At 39.9% G+C, this 22,583-nt stretch overlaps 1 protein-coding gene across 1 annotated transcript in view; it reads right to left on the bottom strand.

The window, feature by feature from the left end:
- SVEP1 (sushi, von Willebrand factor type A, EGF and pentraxin domain containing 1) overlaps positions 1-22,583 on the bottom strand; it is a 230,078-nt gene that overhangs the window by 108,383 nt on the left and 99,112 nt on the right. Inside the window, exons 7-13 of the mRNA XM_038769610.1 lie at positions 17,434-17,631; positions 13,681-13,799; positions 9,662-9,791; positions 8,051-8,158; positions 7,586-7,717; positions 6,177-6,371; positions 4,447-4,568 (exon numbers count right to left, since the gene is read on the bottom strand). Coding sequence (XP_038625538.1) covers positions 4,447-4,568; positions 6,177-6,371; positions 7,586-7,717; positions 8,051-8,158; positions 9,662-9,791; positions 13,681-13,799; positions 17,434-17,631 — 1,004 coding nt within the window. The remainder of the gene's footprint in view (positions 1-4,446; positions 4,569-6,176; positions 6,372-7,585; positions 7,718-8,050; positions 8,159-9,661; positions 9,792-13,680; positions 13,800-17,433; positions 17,632-22,583) is intronic.

Genomic DNA, 22,583 nt, shown 5'->3' with positions numbered 1-22,583 from the left:
AAAACAGAAAAAGCCTAATTTAATATTAAACTCTACTCAAGCCTTCCAAGGCCCCCTTTTTATTTATTCCTCCATTTTCAAATCTATGTTCTTTGCATCTTTATAGAATTAAGACCAATTGAGCCCCTGGAAACATGAAGCAGGTTTATAAGTGATACATGAGTTCTAAAGTTCATTGTGCCATACTGAAATATTTGTGAATATTCAGTGCTGGGCGTTTTTGAGTTAGAGGAGGTTAATTATTTTATATATTCTAATAAAACAATGAAGCACTGTTTTATTAAGTGAGTAAATTCTTGAAGTTAGTTTTTGGATTTTTTTTACCCAGTTTGCTGCATTATGTTATGACTGTTGCTAATCGATTTCTTAATGTTGTATCTTCAAATTTTGCCCTTAGCATCTAATTACCAAGGGATCGAAAGCTTATTTTTCCAAATGCCAAAACTATACCTTGCAGCATTTGAGGATGCTAAGCCCAAGGCAATTTTGTTTTCAGAATGAAACATTTCCAAAATCTCATTAAAGATGTTCACAAAGCTTCGAGGAGATGGAATTGCTTTTAAAAATTTAATCCATTTTCAATTATTTATACACAAATGATCAGAAACCTAGAGTACATTTCCTATTAAAATATAAAAATCCAAGAAACACACCACAGTTGTTGGCTGTTTACATCTAGGGTCATATCAAAACAAACTAGAACAACATGTGCCACCTTATTCTCAACTAGTTAGCCCACCTGGGTGGCCAAGTCAGTGCTGATCCAGGTGGGAGCTGTTAAGTAAGCTAAATCATGGAGTCACAGGGCTGGGGCACAGAAGTGAATGGAAAGGAAAAGGGGAGAAAGACTACCAGTTGTTGGTTAACCCATGAAAAAGCATGTTTTTCTGGTCTCTAGGGTGCAAAAATTTGTGGAAGCAGTGTGGCCTAGCGAATAATAATAATAATTAAAAAAATAGTATTTTTTAAGCACTTAACTATGTGCCAGGCACTGTACTAAGCAATGGGGACAAGCAGATTGGGTTGGACAGTCCCTGTCCCATGTGGTGCTCATGGTCTCAATCCCCATTTTACAGATGAGGGAGCTGAGGCCCAGGGAAGTGAAGTGACTTGCCCAAGATCACTCAGCAGATAAGTGGTGGAGCCGGGCTTAGAACCCATGACCTTCTGACTTCCAGGCCCATGCTCTATCCACTACACTATGCTGCTTCTCTAGATAAAGCACAAGACGAGGAGTTAGAAGGACCTGGGTTCTATTCCTGACTCCACCACTTGTCTGCTGTGTGACCTGGGGCAAATCATTGCAGCATGGCTCAGTGGAAAGAGCCCAGGCTTTGGAGTCAGAGGTCATGGGTTCAAATCCTGACTCTGCCAATTGTCAGCTGTGTGGCTTTGGGCAAGTTACTTCATTTCTCTGTGCCTCAATTAACTCATCTGGAAAATGGGGATTAAGACTGTGATCCCGCAGTGGGACAACATGATCACCTTGTTACCTCCCAAGCACTTAGAACAGCACTTTGCACATAGTAAGCACTTAATAAATGCCATTATTATTTAAGAAGGGCAGCATGGCTCAGTGGAAAGAGCAAGGGCTTTGAATTCAGAGGTCATGGGTTCAAATCCTGGCTCCGCCAATTGTTAGTGGTGTGACTTTGGGCAAGTCACTTAACTTCTCTGTGCCTCAGTTACCTCATCTGTAAAATGGGGATTAAGACTGTGAGCCCCCCACGGGCAACCTGATCACCTTGTAACCTCCCCAGTGCTTAGAACAGTGCAAATCACCTTGTAACCTCCCCAGTGCTTAGAACAGTGCTTTGCACATAGTAAGTGCTTAATAAATGCCATTATTATTATTCCCTGTGCCCCAGTTCCCTCATCTGTAAAATGGGGATTAAGAATGTGAGCCCCATGTGGGACAGGGGCTGTGTCCAACCTGATTACCTTATATCTACCCCAGCACCTAATACGGGGTGTGTGTGTGTGTGTGTGAGAGAGAGAGAGAGTGAGTGAGTGAGTGAGTGTGTGTGTGTGTGTGTGTGTGTGTGTGTTTTGAAGGATCCTAAGCATAGATTGTCAAAGCTCAAACATCTAGAAGAATTTTTCTGTTTCTAGGGAGTTCCCAAATCCCATGGTAGCCTATGGGGACCAGCTTAACACATCTCCTTCAATCAACCCACATAGTCAGTGTGTCATCAAATCCTCTCAATTCTTCCTAATTATTATTATTATTACATGGTATTTATTTCATGCTTACTATGTTTCAAGCACTGTTCTCAGCACTGGGGTAGATACAAGATAATCAGGTCAGACACAGTCTTTGTCCCTTATGGGGCTCAGAAGCAAGGTGGCTTAGTGGAAAGAGCCCAGGCTTGGGAGTCAGAGGTCATGGGTTCTAATCCCCACTCTGCCACTTGTCAGCTGTGTAACTCCGGGCAAGTCATTTCACTTCTCTGTGCTTCAGTTACCTCACCTATAAAATGGGGATTAAGACTCTGAGCCCCATGTGGGACAACCTAATTGCCTTGTATCTACCCCAGCACTTCAAACAGTGCTTGGCACATAGTAAGCACTTAACAAATACCAACATTATTATTATTATTATTAAATAGGAGGAAGAAAGCTCGTTGTGGGCAGGGAACAAAACTACCAACTCTTGTAGTCTTCTAAGCACTTGGTACAGGTCTCTGCACACAGTAAGTGCTCAATAAATATGATTGAGGGATACTGAATCCCCACTTTACAGATGAGGAAACTGAGGCACAGAGATGTGCAATGACTTGCCTAAAGTCACACAGCAGGAAATTATCAGAGCTGGGATTAGAACCCAGGTCCTCTGACTCTCAGGCTTATGCTCTTTCCACTAAGCTATGCTGTCACTCCTCTTCTTCTATAACATCTCTGAATTCTTCTTCATCCAAACTGACACCATGCTGATCTAAGTACTTATCATATCCTCCCTCTACAACTACATCAGCCTCCTTGCTAACCTCCCTGCCTCCTGTCGCTCCCTTCTGTAGTCCATACTTCACTCTAATGCCTGGATCATTTTTCTAAGAAAAGTTCAGTCCACATCTCCTCATTCCTCAAGAACCTCCAGTAGTTGCCCTGCATCTCCGCAAACAAAAACTCCTTACCACTGGCTTTAAAACATTCATTCACTTTGCCCCCTCCTATCTTACTTCACTGATTTCCTACTATAACGCACTCTAAACACTTTGCTCCTCTAACACCAACTTATTCGCTCTACTTCAATCTCGTTCGTTTTGCTGACAACACCTCACCCACGTCCTCCCTCTGACCTGGAACTCCCTCCCCCTCCATATATGACAGACCACCACTCTCCCCACCTTCAAAGTCTCATTAAAATCACACCTCCGAGATGCTTTCTCCAATTAAGCTCTCGTTTTCTCTACTCCCTCTCCTGTCTCTACTGCCTACTTGGATCTGTACCCTTAAGGCATTTGACATTCACCCCACCGTTAGCCCCCAAGCATCTAAGTATATATCTGTAATTTAATATTTCATATTCATGCCTGTCTTCTTCTCTAGACCATAAACTCCTGGCGGGCAGGGAACGTTTATATTAACTCTGGTGTTCTGCACTCTCTCAAGTGCTTAGTACAGTGTTCTGCATACAGTAAATAATAAGTACCATCGATTGAATGATTGCTATACATATTATTATACACACAAAATATTATAAACATATATGCTCATAAATGCTGAGTATAAGAATGAAATATATGTTGGAAGGGAAGTGTGATAATAATGGTATTTATTAATTGCTTATTATGTGCCAAGCACTGTACTCATCTGTAAAATGGGGATTAAGACTGTGAGCCCCACATGGGACAACCTGATCACCTTGTATCCCCCCCAGTGCTTAGAACAGTGCTTCACACATAGTAGGCACTTAACAAATGCCATCATCATTATTATTATTATTACTAAATGCCAGGTCACATTCAGGATAATAAGATCAGATATAATCCCTGTCTTAAAGGGAACTCACGGCTTAAGAAGTAGGTAGAGCAGGTGTCCAGAAAAGTCAAATGAATTGACACAGTAGGCCATTAGTAGTCCGGGGACCAAAACCTGGGTCTCCTAACTCCCCATCTCATGTGCTTTCCACTAGGCCATACTCCATCTCTTCACTGCCCTTCTAAATAATGGATAATTTTAGCTCCAAAATGTAAAACCAAGCACCTGAAAAAATTTTTACGCAGCTTCATTTCTTATTCTTATCAGGTCAGCTCACATGAGTAACCTCAACAAACCAACATTTAGACCTGCAGAGATGAAACCCAACTCAGGAAAATGATTTCAGAGGCCAGCTTTCAAGGTACAGCTAATAAGTCACATTATAAAATCACAGAAAAAAAGAAATAGATCTCAAAAATGAATTTTAAAAATTTATGAAGACATGCGTATGTATTGCTAACTTACCATTTTACCAAGGGCACTCTCAAAAGCTTCAGAAAAGTTTTCTAGAAGGTTTCTGTCATCACAACGAGTTGCTTTGTAGAGCATTTCAAAAGATTTGAACCCATGATTTGCAAAACGATTTACTGGAAAAGTTAGACAAAAATCACTTGCTAGCCATTTTATGATCTCTATTGCAGGAAAGTTTATGAAAATGATTTAAACTCAATAGAAACACTTCTAGTGACCATGACATTTACAGGGTAGTTGAAAAAGCCTGACACTTGATAATCAGAAGGTCACTGCCATTGACAGAAAATACAGGATTGCTAGAAATTTCCTAATGATAGAAGTTTGATTTCCAAAGTACCATATACTCTACCTATATTGGCTGTTTGGTGAGGTGAATCCTATTATGGTGCTATGTGAAGGCTGCCCTCGATCAATAAATTAAACAATGATATATTTATTGAGTGTTTACTTTGTGCAGAGCACTGTACTAAGTGCTTGGAAGAGTAACTACAATAGAGTTGGAAGACATATTCCTCTTCTGTCCTAGTTAAGGAAATAGTCCTTTCAGCAATTTATTTTTAGCACTACAAAGCAGATCAGTACTCCTCTACCTACTCCTCTCCATGTTGCTGGGTGGTTAGCTTCAGGAATAGAGAGGGAGAAATGGAAAGTGGGAGGGGAAGGGAGTGGGAGATGGAGGAGGAGTCAGAAGGATGGAGGGGCAGAGGAAGATGAGGAGAAAGGGAGAAGATGTATGTGAATGTGTGACATGGTGGGTGGGAGGAGTGTGTGATATGTGAGGGATGCGACTGATTATTTTTGTCACTCATTCCCTTTCCTCCTTTTTTTCATCCCTTTAATCTTGGATCACTGTCTCTGCCCTCAAGGAAATTCAGTGCCAGAACACTAGATCTGCAAGAAATTAATAGTTCTACTTTCTGAATTCATTTTCTTTTTATATTGAATAATATTAGGTAGGTAATAATTTTACCAAAAATGTATTAGGAATTTGAGGAGGCTTTTTTTAAATGCAGTATATAACTGGACAAATAGTCCATCAACAAGAATGGGCTTGATGAACCTGAATCTTTATATCTTATATACATCTAAAGATGAAATAACTGTAAACACTCATTCCAATCATGTAAACCAAACCTTGAACCACATATATGCTTTTCTGAATTTTTAAAGTTACTGTTAATGCATTCAATTTGGGGATAGGATTCTGCTTTATGTTTCAAACTAATATGCAACTACTTCACATTTGGTGGAACTTCACTTGAGGAAAATAAGTGTTCATATATATATATATATATATGGGTATGTAATAATAATGATAATAATAATAATGGCATTTGTTAAGCGCTTACTATGTGCAAAGCACTGTTCTAAGCACTGGGGGGGATACAAGGTGATCAGGTTGTCCCACGTGGGGCTCACAGTCTTAATCCCCATTTTACAGATGAGGTAACTGAGGCTCAGAGAAGTTAAGTGACTTGCCCAAGGTCACACAGCAGACAGGTGGCAGAGCCAGGATTCGAACCCATGACCTCTGACTCCAAAGCCCGTGCTCTTTCCACTGAGCCACGCTGCTTCCCCATGTATATGTGTGTATATATAAGTATACATAAATATATATATATGTACACAAGTATATAAGTATATATATGTATATATACATATATATTCCAAAAGCTATGCCCAGGATGTCCACTTCATCACAGAAACTAAGTAAAACTTACAAGCACAGTCTGGCCATTCAGTAGAATATGGTGGTTTCCAGATACCATCTTCAAAGGCACAGTAGTACTTTTCAGTGGACCCTTCTGTAAAATCATAGCCCTCCAAGCAGCTTAATGTACAGTTGAGTCCAACACTGTCCTTTCTACATTTAAAATCCCCATTTACTGGAGTGAAGGGTACTTCACAGGGAGAACCTAGGTAAAGACAAGCTTGTATTGATATAATGCAGTATGAAAGAAAAACATAGATAACTGGAACATGGATTATTTCAACCTACAAGAACCTAGTTATTTATGATCTCTATTCGGGCAAGAAGAATGCTAGTTGGTTTTCAGAAATTCCATGCATCAGGAATACATGACCAATCAGCACCTATCCTACCACTGCCTCCAAACAATGGCAAAAATGCCAAGGGGATAGGGCACTTAAGGGAGGAGTGGCAAAGGGGCTGCTGAGCCAGGGAGAGACCTGAATGTTGGGAACCAGAAGAGAGGTTAGCAGGGCTGGGCTCCCCTACAGCTAATTCTATTACTGGCCCCCCTATTTTCCTCCAAAAGCTCTTCTTAAGCTCCCACTACCTAGCTCTCCCCAACCCTCCAGCATTTAACAGGGTGCTTACAATGTAATCTTGAACCTGAAAGGCAGCAATACCTAGCCATCTAACTAGCTAGCTAGCTAGACATCATCTAACTAGTGATCTAAATACACACACACACACATACTCCTTCAGTAAAATAGAAAATGGTCTGAATGACAATTTGTAGTCAATAAAATTACACTTTCAGTACCAATCTAAAGTGCTCTTATTTTTTTCATCCTATATAAGTTTAAGGGATTAGTTGAAAATATGGTTAATTTAAGAAACCTAAACAATGGGCTATGGAAAATCTTTCAAGAGTCAACTGTATTTCCACAGCACTATGACTTCTGATAGCAGTATTCATTCATTCAATCATATTTATTGAGCGCTTACTATGTGCAGAGAACTGTACTAAGCACTTGGAAAGTACAATTCAGCAACAAAGAGAGACAATCCCTGCCCACAACAGGCTCACACTGTAGAAGGGGGGAGACATACATCAAGACAAGTAAACAGGCATCAACAGCATCAATATAAATAGAATTATATATACACATCAAAACAAGTAAACAGGCATTAATAAAATAAACAGAATTATAGATATATACATATATACACAAGTGCTGTGGGGTGGGGAGGGGGAGGTAGAGTAAAGGGAGAGAGTTAGGGCATACCGATTCTGTGCATCTGCTTTTCCATTTTTATTACATTTGCTATTTTTTTGCAGTCTCATTTCTTGGATCAAAAAAAAAAAGACAACACAAGTTGCATTTCCCAAGACACTCCAGCATTTAGGGAATATTTTCCAGAAGAACTAGGCAAACATACCTTTGATAATGATGTGAATTTCACATGTTCGATTATTGCCTGATGGATCAGTGGCAGTGTACTGAACTGTTGTTTCTCCATGTGGAAAAAGATCTCCTGGGGAATGACTTCTAGTGATAGTAAGTGAGGCTCCTGGAAAAATAGTCAAAATAAAAAAAAAGGTTCACTTTGAACAGGAATACTGTAATTTTATTCAAGCAAGGCCAATCTGAATGCAATAGATTACATTCTAATACCATTAGCACTGAATCATTGTGACAGATGCACTGTATAAAGGCAAGTGACATATGTGTAATATTTGTGTTGGCTGAGCATGTCTTTCAGACAAAAGACCAAGATATTTAGTTCCAATCACTCGAAAGGACGGTCTTGCAATATGTGGTTTGGGGTGCCCTTCATCACCCAATACCTGGCTACTCCTGTTAAGAATACTACTGTTGTTCTGGGTCTTTTCAATACACTCACCTGAGTTGTCTGAGAACTGAGGCTCTTCCCACATTGCTCCATACTCATTCTCGGACACCTGGATCGATGGTGGGGACCTGCATCTGTCAATAACAGGCGGCTCTACATCTAAAGAATATGAAAGTGGTAGCATGAAATCTCAGTCAAAACACATACATAAGGCTAAATATAGATTGAGCACTGTGTGTGTGTGTGTGTGTGTGTGTGTGTGTGCGCACACAACAGAGAGTACATGTGCATGTGTGTGTGTGACTAAAATCGCAACTCATCCAAAAGGCCTTCCTGGACTAATCCCTCATTTGTTCTACCTTCTGCTTTGCCTATGAACTTGGCTCTGTACCCTTAAAACACTTGATACTCACCTCATCCTTAGGAAATGTATTTCCTTATACTCTGCTGCCATTTCCCCTATCTGTAATTTATTTTAATGTCTGTCTCCCCCACTAGACTATGAAATCATTATAAACAGACCTGAAGCCTAACTCTTTTGTACTGTACTTTCCCAAGTGTTTAGTTCAGTGCTCTGCACTCAAGCCCTCAAGAAACTAGAAAAGCAGTGTGGCTTAGTGGATAGAGCATGGGATTGGGAGTCAGAAGGATCTGGTTCTAATTCCATCTCCACCATCTGTCTGCTGTGTGACCCTGGGCAAGTTGCTTCACTTCTCTGTGCCTCACTTACCTCATCTGTAAAATGGGGATTAAGACTGTGAGTCCCATGTAGGACAGGGACTGTGTCCAGCCTGGTTTGCTTGAATGTACCCCAGCACTTAATTCAGTGCCTGGCACGCAGTAAGGACTTAATACCACAATTATTAATATCATTAATAATAATAAATACCACTGATTGATTTCTGCCTCATCACAGCTCTAAATGCCCCTGGACTAAAGCTACATGATGAACTCTGACAGACACCTAACAGAAGTTAAAAGAGGCGCTTGAAGGGAGGAACTCAGAGCCAAAAGGCAAGAGGGAACATGGCTGAGTTTTAAACTGAACTGGGTTGATGGCATTTTGGGCAAGGAGGTGGGGTAAAGACTCAGGTATCTTGTCATTGGGGTGCCATGTGAGACCCCCTAAATGTTTCTGTCTCCTTTCTGCTGCAGGTAGTGCTGGCAACATACCACTTGAGTGAAAAATGTGCAAGATCCTGGTAGATAATGAAATAAACTATTGAGTAGGTGGGTATGGTGGAGGGGGTTGGGGAGATGAGTGGAAGAGACTATATTTGTGTGATCAATAAAATCTCTAAAAATAGTGGAAGTCAAGAGATGAGGGGTAAGGAGTTGCAGGGAGTGATTGATTCTCTTTATTTGAAAGAGCTGTACTGTACTCTCCCAAGCACTTAGTACAGTGCTCAGCACATGGTAAGAGCTCCAAAAATATTATTGATTGATTGGTGTGTATTTGTGAATCAAGTGAAATATTAATTGAATTGAAATTCCATCTCAAAGAGCCTAAATGCCAAAAATATTTTTTCAGGACCATTTTTTTTAAATGGTTGCTATTTCTCTACATATTTGTAAAGGTTCACTGTAAGAGGGGAGAACAAAATGAGAAGAGTTTCAGATCATTTTGAGAACTCTACCCATATATATCTGAGGTGGACTTACCAACAACCTTGACAATGAACGTGCAACTGGCCTGATTGCTGGAACGGTCCGTTGCTGTGTATGTGATAGCAACTTCTCCGATTGGGAAAAGGTATGGAGGAGTAAAAGCTGGAGTAACACGAATTGAGACCTTGAGGACATAAACATAGGATGTATAAAAACTGAAAACCAATATTACCATAAGCAGCAGCACACATAGCAGCAAAATAGGGGCTCCTACTGTGCACAGAATACTGAACTAACTGATGGGGTGCACACAGTAGAAGTAAAATAAACAGTCCCTGTCCTTGAGGAGCTTACATCTAATGAGAGGAGGTAAGCAGATGAATACTGTAAACATAGAAAAGGGAAAAGAGTAGGGAATAGTTACAAATACTGATAACAAAAGCTCTGAATAAATCAATAAACAATAAACATATATACACATGGGTGTTAAGGTGGCTGATGGAAGGACACGCCCCGTAAAATGGGTGCATTGTTAGCATCAGCATTACACTATTCAGTATCTGGTCTTCTATTTTAAATAAATAAGACCATATTATATTTAGTGTGTTTCTGTACAGAGCTTCAAGTGATGAATTAGCCATCAACTCTTTAACTCTCATAACGTGAGTCATCAGGTATTTTTATTTCCGTTTTGCCCCACAAAAAAAAAATTCTTAGATGAAAGTGGCTTGAATGGCTTTTCTGAAGTCATTAATTGAGCATATTATACCACAAAAATATGGTATTTTTTGAGCGCATATTGTTTGCAGAATACTGCATTAAGCACTTGGTAGAATACAATAGAGTAGGTAGGCACAATCCATATCCTCAAGCAGTTTACAAAGAAGTGGGGGAGACAAATATTAAAATGAATAACAAGCATTCATTCACTCAGGTATGTGAAGCAACAGAGTATAAGGATATGGACATAAGTGCAGAGGGGATGGGGTGGTGTGAGAACAAGAGCATAGCAGTACATACTTAAGTACATAGGTGAAGCAGAAGGAAGGGAGAATAGGGTGAGAAATGAGAGAGTAGTCAGGGAAGGCATCCTGGAGGAGGTATGATTTCAACAAGGCTTTGAAGATGGGGAGCTTGGTGGTCTCATATATGATATATCAAGTGGGAGGGAGTCCAAGCAGGAGGGAGAATATGAGCAAGAGGTTGACAGTGAGACACACAAAATCAAGGCACAGTAAGTATTTGGGTGCTAGAAGTACGAGGTGTGTGCGCTGGGTTGTATTGGGAGAATAGCAAGGATAGGTAGGAGGGAGAGAGCTGATGGAGTGCCTAACGCTAGTGCTAAGGAGTTACAGTTTAGAGACAGACATGGGTGAGGGATTGGCTGTGAGATGGACAAGATCGAGGAACAGTGAGTAGGTTGGTGATAGAGGAGTGAAGGGCGCAGCCTGGGCTGTAGTAGGAAGACAGTGAGGTAAGATAGGAGGAGGCAAGGTGGTTGAGTGCTTTGAAGCCAATGGTAAGGAGTTTCTGTTTGATGCAGAGGTGGATGGGCAACCACTGAAGATTCTTAAAGAGAGGGAAACATTGACTGAATTTTTTTTTAGAAAAATGATCCAGGCAGCAGATTGAAGTTTAGAGTGGAGTGGGGAGAGACAGGAGGCAGGGAAGTGATACAGTAATTAAGGAGGGATAAGATAAATGTGTTGATTAATGTGGTAGCAGTTCGGATGGGGATGATTGGTCGGATTTTAGCAATGTGTTGAGGATAGAACCGACTGGATTTGGTGACAGATTCATTCATTCATTCACTCAGTCGCATTTATTAAATGCTTACTCTGAGCAAGATTACTGTACTAAGCGTTTGGGAAAAGAACAATACAATACAGATGGAATATGTGGGTTGGGTGAGAGAGATGAGTCGAGAATAATCACAAGGTTAAAGGCTTGTGAGACAGGGAGGATGGTAGTGCTGTCTACAGTGATGGGAAAGTCAGGGAGAGGACAGGGTTTAGGTGGGAAGATGAGGAGTTCTGTTTTGGACAGGTTAAGTTTGAGGTGTCAGTGGATCATCTAAGTAGAGAGGTCCTGAAGGCAGGAAGAATTGCCAGACTGAAGAGAGGTTGGGGTTGGACAAGTAGAGGCAGATGAATTTAGAAACAAGGCTTCCAGTTCAGGGCTTCTGCCCACTCTCTAATGCCATGTTTCCCCTATTAGAGCACCTCATTTAAATTTCTCCAATTCTCATTTTAATATGAACTGTAGGTTATTTATTTGATGCATTTGTAGGAATATGGTTTGTGGGCAATTTGTGGGTGGTATAATTCAAATAACACAGAACTTTTCCAAAGAGAGCATTTTACTTGCCAAGGCATCTTCTCAAACAACATGACACAAAATAATAAATGAAGATTATAGTATGCCAATGAATATCATAATAATAATTCTGGTATTTGTTAAGTGCTTACTATGTGCCAGTCATTGTACTAAGCACGGGGGTAGATACAAGCAAATCGGGATGGACACAGTCCCTGTCCCACATGGGGTTTACAGTCTCAATCCCCATTTTACAGATGAGGTAACTGAGGCCGAGAGAAGTAAAATGACTTGCCCAAGGTCACACAGCCGACAAGTGTGACTTCTAGACTGTGAGACCACTGTTGGGTAGGGACCGTCTCTATATGTTGCCAACTTGTACTTCCCAAGTGCTTAGTACAGTGCTCTGCACACAGTAAGCGCTCAATAAATACGACTGAATGAATGAAAGTGGCAGAGCCTGGATTAGAACCAATGACCTTCTGACTCCCAGACCTACGCTTTATCCACTATGCCATGCTGCTTCTCAAATTTAAGCACTTACTATGTGCCAGGCACTGTACTAAAGCATTGGGGTGGGTACAAGAAAATCAGGTTGGACATAGTCCCTGTCCCACATGGGGCTCATAGTCTCAATCTCCATTTTACAGATGAGGTCACTGAACCCCAGAGAAGTGAAGTGACTCAGCCAAGGACACAGAGTGGGCAAATGGTGGACCGAGATTAGAACCCATGACCTTCTGACTCCCAGGCCCATGCTCTATCCACTAAGCCATGCTGCTGCTTCTATGTGAAATAGGATGTTTGAGATCATTTATTCATTAAAATTCAACTGTCCTCATATAGATTTTACCTTTACCTCTTTAGTAGGAGTAGAAGTAGTAGCATTTATTGAACTCTCACTTAGTGTAGTGCACTATACTAGGTGCATGGAATGTACAGAATAACAGTGACATATTCCCTGCCTACAAGGAGTGTACACTCTAATGGGGGAGACAAACATGTTTACAACTAGAGTGCTTAACATAAATGAGTGCTAAGGGAGTTATAAATTAGTTTATAAGTGCTAGAGTTGTCAGAAAGGGTGATGTGATAGGGTGATGAGAAATTAATCAGGAAACGCTTGTTGGAGGAGGTGGAATTTGAATGAGGGGAGAGTTGGAGTCTGATGTGGGAAAGAAGGATGTTATTAGCCATGGGAACAACATGAATGAGGGGATGGAAGTGGCAGAGTAGAGAATGAAGACAGGTAACAGGTAAAGGGGGGCCAGATGATGGAGTGCTCTGAAGTCAATTGTGAGAAGTTTTTGTTTTAGATTTAGTTTATAAAAAGGCCACCAGAGTGGACGAACTATACTGAAGAAGTCAGTTGGAGCTGTTCATCCATATTTTGGCCATTACAAGCACCATCAAGTTGTTTATTGTAAAGAAACAAAGTTTTGTGTTGGTGAACTGCATTTCAGGCTCTTGGATTTCTTTTGAACACCGATAATGATAATAATAACTATGGTATTTGTTAAGTGCTTACTAAGTGCCAAGCAGACAAAACAGACAAGCTATCATCATTGAATTAAGAAAAACAGGAATCTACAAAGCAGCAAAATGTTAGCTAAACTATTAAACTAAAACTCAGGTTCTGAGCTCAGCATATCAAAATTAAGAGATTTTTAAACTGTAACATAGATAAGAGAATATGAGCAGATGATTTAAAAATGTAAATATTTCAAAACTAATCCACTTATTTGAGTATATTTTACCTGTTCACCAGAGTTATCTTTTGCCTGTGGAATTTCCCAGCTAATATTAGCGGAATCCTGCTGTTCCAGGGTCTCTGCCTTGATGTTGTCAGGACAGTCAATCTGAGGAGCCTCCACATCTGATCCAGAAAATATATAAATGAGTTATCTGAATGTGCTAATCCCCCAAATGCATAGCTCTCCAACAAAAGAGACCCGACTCATTTATTTTAATGCTATGTAACACCTTACAATGGATTTTACTATTAAGAATCCTTAAGTCTGTGAAAATTATATTTATCTGCAAATTTACACTGTGTCCTCCACTGTCACCCCTTATCCCTTAAGCAATCTCCACTGTCCTTCTGCTCCTTCTATCAACAGAATAAAAAAACATAAGGATCTGCACGCAGTAAATACACTCAGTAGGTATCCCGATCCCCCACCCCGATAAAATAGATTGCCAAGAAAACAGAATAAAAAGGGAATTGAAGAAAAACCAAGTATAGGCGTACCTCAAATTACAACCACCTCAGTTATATGACCTGAATTTATCCCAAGGAACATGCTTGATTGGGCCCAACATTCCAGCCAAGAACTACACCTCCTCCTACTCCCCACCTGATTGCAATAATCAACAATGAATGGATCTTAGAGGAAACTCTACCAACAGTTTATGTGCCAGATTTTCAAGGTGTAGAAGAGACCCCTGAGCATTTAGTTCAACTGGAGAGGCAGCTTCATTTAAAACAGATGATGCAGATGTTGATGACTTAATTGCACCTGATCCAGAGGAATCATTTTCCGATGATGACCTCACTGAACGTTGACGATCCAATGCAACATGGCATGATGCCAGAGCAGATAAAGTAGTTTTCTTCCCCCAGCTAAAAATCTTGGTATTAAAAGCTCTTATATTTATTTTCAAGAAAACTATAAATATGATTGAAGAAGAAGACCTTAACAGAGCAAGGAATTCAAAGGTATGCAGAGACATACTCAAGCAATGAGTCTGCTACCAGGTGCTATTCAACCTAAGCTGGGAAAATTCTTCATCAAAATTGAAAAAAAAAACACTAGTACAATCAGCAGAACAAGTGTCTACCTCTGTAGCCTCATAATCCGATAATGGCCCCTTGTTTATTTAATATTCGGATGTTATACTTTGAATTGCTTATTTGAGACAAATAGATTTGTGACATTTATCATGACAGTATTTAGGGTGTAAAGGAATTCCATACTGATTTTCCAGAGGTTCTGGAATGGTTACAAGTTTCTAATATGTGAGCCTATGGGGAAAAACACCTCACACTACAACTATTCACTCTATAACCACATTTTCAGGGTATATGGGTATATGGGCCGTGCTTATTTGTAAGGATGTATGAAATGAAAGTATACATAATTTTTTTGATCAATAATACTGTGTAAATCAGTATGAAAGTTTTATAACAGAGCTAAAGATATGTCATCTACACTTCCTCTACTGGATGAATCAGTTTTCAGAGGTCAGTTCTGGCACTTGAATATCTTGACATTGAGCTTCTTTAACCAACTTCGCAGATACTCGGGCATTTGTTTTATCTCCAAATGAGAGATTTCATGGTTATAAAGTGATTTTTGCAAGGTCTGAAAAAGGTGTTAGAAAGTAAATGATTTACTTTCTCAAAGCATATGTATCAATAGGGAGTGATCCTATAAAGCCATGGAACCAATGACAAATGACTTCCTCCTTTCATGTTCAGAGATAAGATCTAGGCAGTTTCCCAGAACTGTCACTCAACCAACAAGTGTTTCATACCGAGTGAAACACTGTAAGCACCACTTTTTTATGGCACTTGTTAAGCACTTACTGTGTGTCAAGCACTGTTCTAAGTGCTGGGGTAGAAACAAGATAAACAGGTTGGACATGGTCCCTGTATCACATAAGGCTCACAGTCTAAGTAGGAAGGAGAACAGGTATTGAAACCCCATTTCACAGTTGAGGAAACTGAGGCACAGAGAAGTGAAGTGACTTGCCCAAGGTCACACAGCAGGCAAATGGCAGAGTTGGGATTAGAACCCAGGTTCTCTGACTCCCAGATCCATACTCTTTCCACTAGGCTATTATGCTTTCCTGTAAGTCACCAGTTCTTCTAGCAAGCTAAAATGATTTTACTTCATCCCCTGCAAGCGCCTATTCAAACTGTGAAAATGCTATTTAGGTGTACCTAAATTATAGAGTGCCATTTGACGATTGCTGGTGTCTCTAACAAAGACCCACCTTTAAGCTACTCTTTGCTTCTCTTCCTCTGAATTCACCTCTAGTAATAGATACAAGCCTGGAAATTAAGGTTATAAAACCCACTCACACATAGGTACCAACTCATTGGAGCAAGTGTCCCCAAAGGCCATGTGAAAATCATGTATGCAATGACTTTCATCTCTACTAGAATTAAATCACTGTGAAACAATTTAACCATTAGGGCATTCTCTTCCCTCAATCTTAATGATATTTTCAGGGTGGAATGAAGGAGGGGAATGACAATTATGATATGCACTCTCATAGTCTTGGATTTACCTTTACTCTGTGTCATCACCACCACTGCTCAAAATGGTCAGCACCCACATATACATCAGTTTATTTTGAACTTGACCTGAAGCAAAGCTTCCTAAAGGAGTCCAAAAGCTCTATTTCAATATAAGCAAATTTTTTAAAAACCAAAAAAAAGCACTTCAAGTTGCATGTCTAGGCTTTCAGTGAGAATGAATTTACATTTCAAAAGTATCATAAAACAGGCTAGGAGCAAACAGCACATATATTGGATGACCAAGAATGGAAAGAGTTGCAATTTTACGGTTGCAAGCAGGGCAACTTGTATTTACCCCAGTGCTTAGAACACTGCTTGACACTTAAGTGCTTAATAAATGTAATAATAGTAATAATAATCTACCTGCTCTTCCTATCTCTTAGGGAGTGAACGCTGTGTGGAAGAGGGACTTTGATTGAGCCGATAATTGTTTATCTACTCCAGCTTGAGTTGAGGGGAGGAGGTGAAAAAAGAACATATGTCTTTTCCAACTTGTACTTTCCAAGTGCTTAGTACAGTGCTCTGCACACAGTAAGTGCTCAATAAATACGATTGATTGATTGTTTGATTTTCTGGTGACAGCTGACTGCAACAGGGAGATTCTCAGTTCCAAGGCCAGAGACAGCTGGCAAGCATACCTAACTGACAGGAGAGCTACTACTAGTGTGGGACCTTTCTGGAGACTAACACCATGTCTAAACCAAACTAAATAAGCTTACTGATACTTCACGGACCTTGAGAACTCAGTAACAGTCTCTTGTTCTTGATGACGATGAGGATGGTGAAAAAGCAGCTGATGTGGACTGAATTTCCTGTTTGTGCTATGTAGATGGAGCAACGTGGCCTAGTGGATGAGAAGCAGCGTGGCAAGTTGGATAGAGCACAGGCCTGGGGGTCAGAAGGACTTGAGTTCTAATTTTGGCTCTGCCACCTGTCTGCTGTGTGACCTTGGGCAAGTCATTTCACTTCTCTGTGCCTCAGTACCCTCATCTGTAAAATGGGGGTTAAGACTGTGAGCCTCATACGGGTCAGGGGACTGTGTCCAACCTGATTTGCTTGTATCTACTCCAGCACCTAGAACAGTGTCTGTCACATAGTAAGTGCCTAACAAATACCATAATTGTTATTATTATTATTTAGAAATTTGGCCTTCAATAAAGTCATGTGATTCTACTTTCAGAATATTTCCTTTTTGGTTACAAACCTTTACAGACAGCTGCTTGGGCATCGGAATTCCATTCCCCAGAAATGGTGCATGTTATGTTTCCTGGAGTTCCAGATAAGATGAATCCATGGGGGCAGCTCAGTTGACATACAGTCCCAATCTTGGCTAGTTCCTGGCCACAGTTTGATGGGTACATCATCACACCACTAGGTTTCCCAAAAGTAGGGCAAAGGATCTCTAATGAAGGCAAACACAAGAAAGGGATATGCGATGGCAATGCATGGTTGTCATTAGCTATCTCCTAATAGTAATAAACATTATTCTAAAAGAAGAAAAACTGTGCTTCCCATTGACTTTAGTTACAAAAACTTTTGAAATTAGTCTGATTTTCAGGTGATGGATGGTGAGTAAGATTTCCTAACAATAAGCACTAAATGGTTTAGATCTCAGTATAAATTTCTCCCCACTACCCTTCAACATGGCAAAGCACTGAAAAATTTCCAACTGCTCCACCTGTAATAATGCCTTTTGTGGGAAAGGCATGAGAGTCTGTTTTCTGAACCCTTTATGCTCAAGCCCTATTTATTTAATCATTGCACTGGTGAATCTTGAGTTTTTTTCAATACAGGATAGAAAATTGACTTCATTAGCTACCCCTAAACTCGGCAACAGGAATAAGCAGACTTCATGTACACTTATATGAAGGTTTAAAATCCCTAACATTTTAAAAACCACAGCCCAATTGTTTGACTATCATGGAAAACCACATTCTGTTGGGAGATGGGCCTGTCACTACAGGAGCGATGGTAGTAGGAGAGTGAGGAAATCCATCATCGGATTGACAATATGCACAGAGGATAAAAATCTGTAATTGCACGCTAATCAAAAATAATAAATTAAACTCTAATGAAGGTAATAAAGTACTTACAATGGAAGCTCCCTGAAATAGACTATAGCTTATTTCTTTTCTCTTTTTAGCAACTCACATTCATGTACTTGTGAGATTACTGAAGACTGTTTCTGTTTCACTTAGGGATAACCTCAAAGAATGAAGAGAAACAAGTTCTTATACACTCCATGTTCCCTTCCTTTTCTCACGGAGCATGAAGAACCTTCCAGACGTTATTTAATTGATCCCCCTGGCTTTAAAGCAAAACCATCTCAGATAAAAGAGATGCTATTCTATTTTTAAAGATCTTCAGGGAAAGACACCCTAAAGCGCCCTGAGCAGCTCTTGTCAGTATACAAAGAAATTTCATCTTCAGCTAACCTAACATGGTCTGTTCATAAACCATTTCCTTTTAGTCTGCCAGCAAAAGTATACATGAACTTTTCATACCCAAAATAAAAGTTAAATTTTCCCTAAGCTTTCTCTTTCATTACTTGATTTCAAAGGAGAAATAAATGACAGAATATATTCTTGATTAATTGCACTAATGGAGGAGAGATGTAGAACAAGTTCTAGAATACAAATTTAACAAAGGATTCTTGCCCAGAAAGTTCTGCTGTCACCTAGTGAAGGTGAGATAAAGACCTGATTCATAGGCAAGGGTGACAATACATATATTCACTCAGAAACACACACACACACACACACACACACACGCACGCATGTGTTCTACACATGCATGTTATTTACAGAGATATAAATCCTCACATCCAAACAGATATGCACCACAGCGTGGAGCAAAGAAGCAATAGCAAGAGAAGGTAAGGGAAAACAATAGCTAAATGTAGCCATCTGAAAGGCTGTCAGTGTTGTACTGCACTCTTCCAAGTGCTTAGTACGGTGCTCTGCACATAGTAAACACTCTTTAAATATCATTGAATGATTGAAAATGGCATTTTAGGTAGAGAATGCCAGTGTTACAAATGCTGTCTATCCTAGGAAAAACTAATATTTGTGAGCCCACGGTTGGGTAGGGACCGTCTCTATATGTTGCCAACTTGTACTTCCCAAGTGCTTAGTACAGTGCTCTGCACACAGTAAGCGCTCAATATATACGATTGATTAATTGATTAAATCAGGGTGAACACAATTACATGCAAAGGATTTTTTTATATTGTTATCATTTAAATTAATTTAAAAATCTATAAATTCACTGTTGCTCCAGCCAAGCTACAGAATGTAAACTACTCCATTTAGAACAATGAGATATGAACTAATGTAAGTTGGTTTTCCAATATTATTACCATTAAGAGAGTTAATGAAAAGTCCCATTAGCAGACTGAGTCTATAAAACTTTATTCAGGGTGGTAATAAAATAGCAAGTCAAATTATATTGGCTAAAGGCAAAAGAGCATGGCTGTGAAACTTCTCAAGTTTTAGATAATGGTGCAGGGAAGAATATAGTTTGAAAAATAACATGACATTGATTATATCAACACTAGAGGGCAATACTGGCATAGTATCACTGCCAACTAGTTTTATAGTGTAAAGGGTACAAAAATCCTTTTGAATTGAAAATTTTCTACAAGCTCAGAAGCAGATTCTGGCATCAATTTCCAGATTCCAATCATATCCTCAAGTTTGGCAACACAGAATAAATCAAACACAACTGGAGCTACCATAACACCTTCCACTTTTTCAGATGCATTACGCAAATTTTGTCATCTTCAGAAGTAATTCTAAATGATTTGCTGTCAAAATTATTTTCTTAATGAACCATCAAATCTTCCCTTTCTTTTTCTGAGAGGAAATGATATTCGCTGCATTTCCACAATGCTAAAACCAGCTAAACATAACCTTACTCAATATCAAAAACAGCTTTAGAATGCACTCGATGACCACATCATTTCCTCCATAAAACTGGGTTAAAAGAAAGCAGACTATTTTATGTTGCACTAGCAGGATTCTAACAATTTCTAATCTAGTGGTATTTGAGTTTCTAGCCAAGTTGTACACAAATAAACAAGAAGACATACTGGATGATCATAAAAAAAATAATGACACCTTTACAACTTACATCAAAGACAAGGAGATGTGCCTATTTCAACTGATTAGAAGTAGCTATGAGACACTGCAGGACTGTGTTATTTATAATAATAATAATAATAATGTTGGCATTTGTTAAGCACTTACTATGTGCAAAGCACTGTTCTAAGCGCTGGGGGGGTACAAAGTGATCACGTTGTCCCACGTGGGGCTCACAGTCTTAATCCCCATTTTACAGATGAGGTAACTGAGGCTCAGAGAAGTTAAGTGACTTGCCCAAGGTCACACAGTGGAGATGTGGCGGAGCCGGGATTCGAACCCATGACCTCTGACTCCAAAGCCCGGGCTCTTTCCACTGAGCCACGCTGCTTCTCCAATTATTCAATTGGAGAATTAATTCAATTATTCTCCAGTTATTTCTAATATCCAATAGTACCACTCTCAGAGGAGTTGCAAACATATCAATATCTCATCTTATAAATCATTATTATGGTATTTGTTAAGCACTTACTATGCATTAACCACTCTTTAAAACACTGCGGTAGATACAAGTTAATCAGATCATACACAGTCCCTGTCCTACATGGGGATCACAGTTTAAGAAGGATCAGTCATGGTGAATTGATGATTCTAGTTTTACAGACATTGAACACAACACCCAGAAAGGTTAGGTGAGCAGGAAAATATCCCTCAAAGATTCAGCACCTTTTAGCTCTGATCACACCAATTAATGGCATTTATTGAGCATTCACTCACTGGGTGCTGAGCACTGTACTAACCACTTGGGAGAGCAAAATACAATAGAGTTGGGAAACATGATCCCTACCCTCAAAAAGCTTATAAATATCCTTTTATAAATCATCTATCTCACAACCCAAATTCAGAAGAAGCTTGGCATTAATCCAAAATAAGATTTAAAGTAATCAAGTTACTGTCAATAGGCAGGAAATCAATCAGCCATCTTTCTTGAGCATTTACTGTGTGCAGAGCACTGTACTAAGTTCTTGGGAGAATACAGCATCACTGAAGCTAACATTAGTGTGCCACTGATCACTGAACAGCTGTCACTACTCAACTGAGTCCACAGGCAAATTTATAGGTGAACATGGAGGATTTGGGAGCAACACAACCTCTTGCATTGGTTTTGAGCAAGGATATATCCTTGTGGTGCTAATGATTCTGTTCCTCATTAGGCCTGTCTATTATTTGATGCTGCCTCCTTACATCTCAGTCTTTGTCCTAGGAGAGCAACACCACTTACTATTTTTTATGGTATTTGTTCAGTGCCTACTATGTGTCAAGCACTGTTCCAAGCGCTGGGGTAAATACAAGTTTATCAGGGTGGATAGAGTCCCACATGGGGCTCACAGTTTAAGTAGGAGGGAGTAGGATTTAACCCCTATTTTACAGCTGAGGAAATTGAGGCACAGAGAAGTTAAGTGACTTGACCAAGGTCACCCAGCAAGCAATTGGCGGAGTCAGAATTAGAACCCAGGTCCTCTGTCTCAAGGCCTGTGTTCTTCCCACTAGGCCATGCTGCACCTCACCAAGTTAGTTTGTGTGCTGCAATGGTCTTAATGTCATGATTTAAGTTTCTATAGGAAGGTAATGCCAGTATAGTGCTTGATCTGATTTAGCCACTCTTTAGCCCTGGCTCCTTTTCAGAAAACTAGTTAGCACCAGTTGCCAGAGCCCATATTCTTGCTGTCCCTTCTCTATTCACATTAGTTCTTGTTCTGGAGGGGCTGATGTGCTGCTGTCATCAAATCTGTAGTCAGAGAATTCGATATTTTAAATTAGCAATCTCCAAACTGTGGTCCAGTGGTGTGAGTCAGGTCACAGATGGCCACCAGAGTGGTTCAGTCCCCCTCCTCTCCTGCTTCCAGGGTGTTTGGAATGAACTGCAGAAGAATTGGATCTTGGCTAAAAGGGTGAAACCCTTTTCCTCAGCCTGGTAGAATGCACTGGTGAGTTTGAGGAGAAAAAGTCAGTCTTTTATGGTGGGCAATAGGAAGTCTGATTGAATCAATAAATTGAATTTATTGAGCACTTACTATGTGCAGAGCTCTGTACTAAGAGCTTGGAAGAGTACAATATAACAGAGTTAATTCCTTTTTTTGGTTATGGAATTTGTTAAGCGCCTACTATGTGCCAGGCACTAAGCACTGGAATATTGCTGTAATAAGTGACCTTAAGCCTGATCCATTACATGTGGTAAGTGGTTTTTCTCTTTCCAAGCTACAGCTGGGATGAA

Source organism: Tachyglossus aculeatus, chromosome X4 (assembly GCF_015852505.1).
Source record: "Tachyglossus aculeatus isolate mTacAcu1 chromosome X4, mTacAcu1.pri, whole genome shotgun sequence".
NCBI lineage: Eukaryota > Metazoa > Chordata > Mammalia > Monotremata > Tachyglossidae > Tachyglossus > Tachyglossus aculeatus.
Note: the sequence above shows the minus strand (reverse complement) of the source record. Positions and strands in the feature narration are given on the sequence as shown.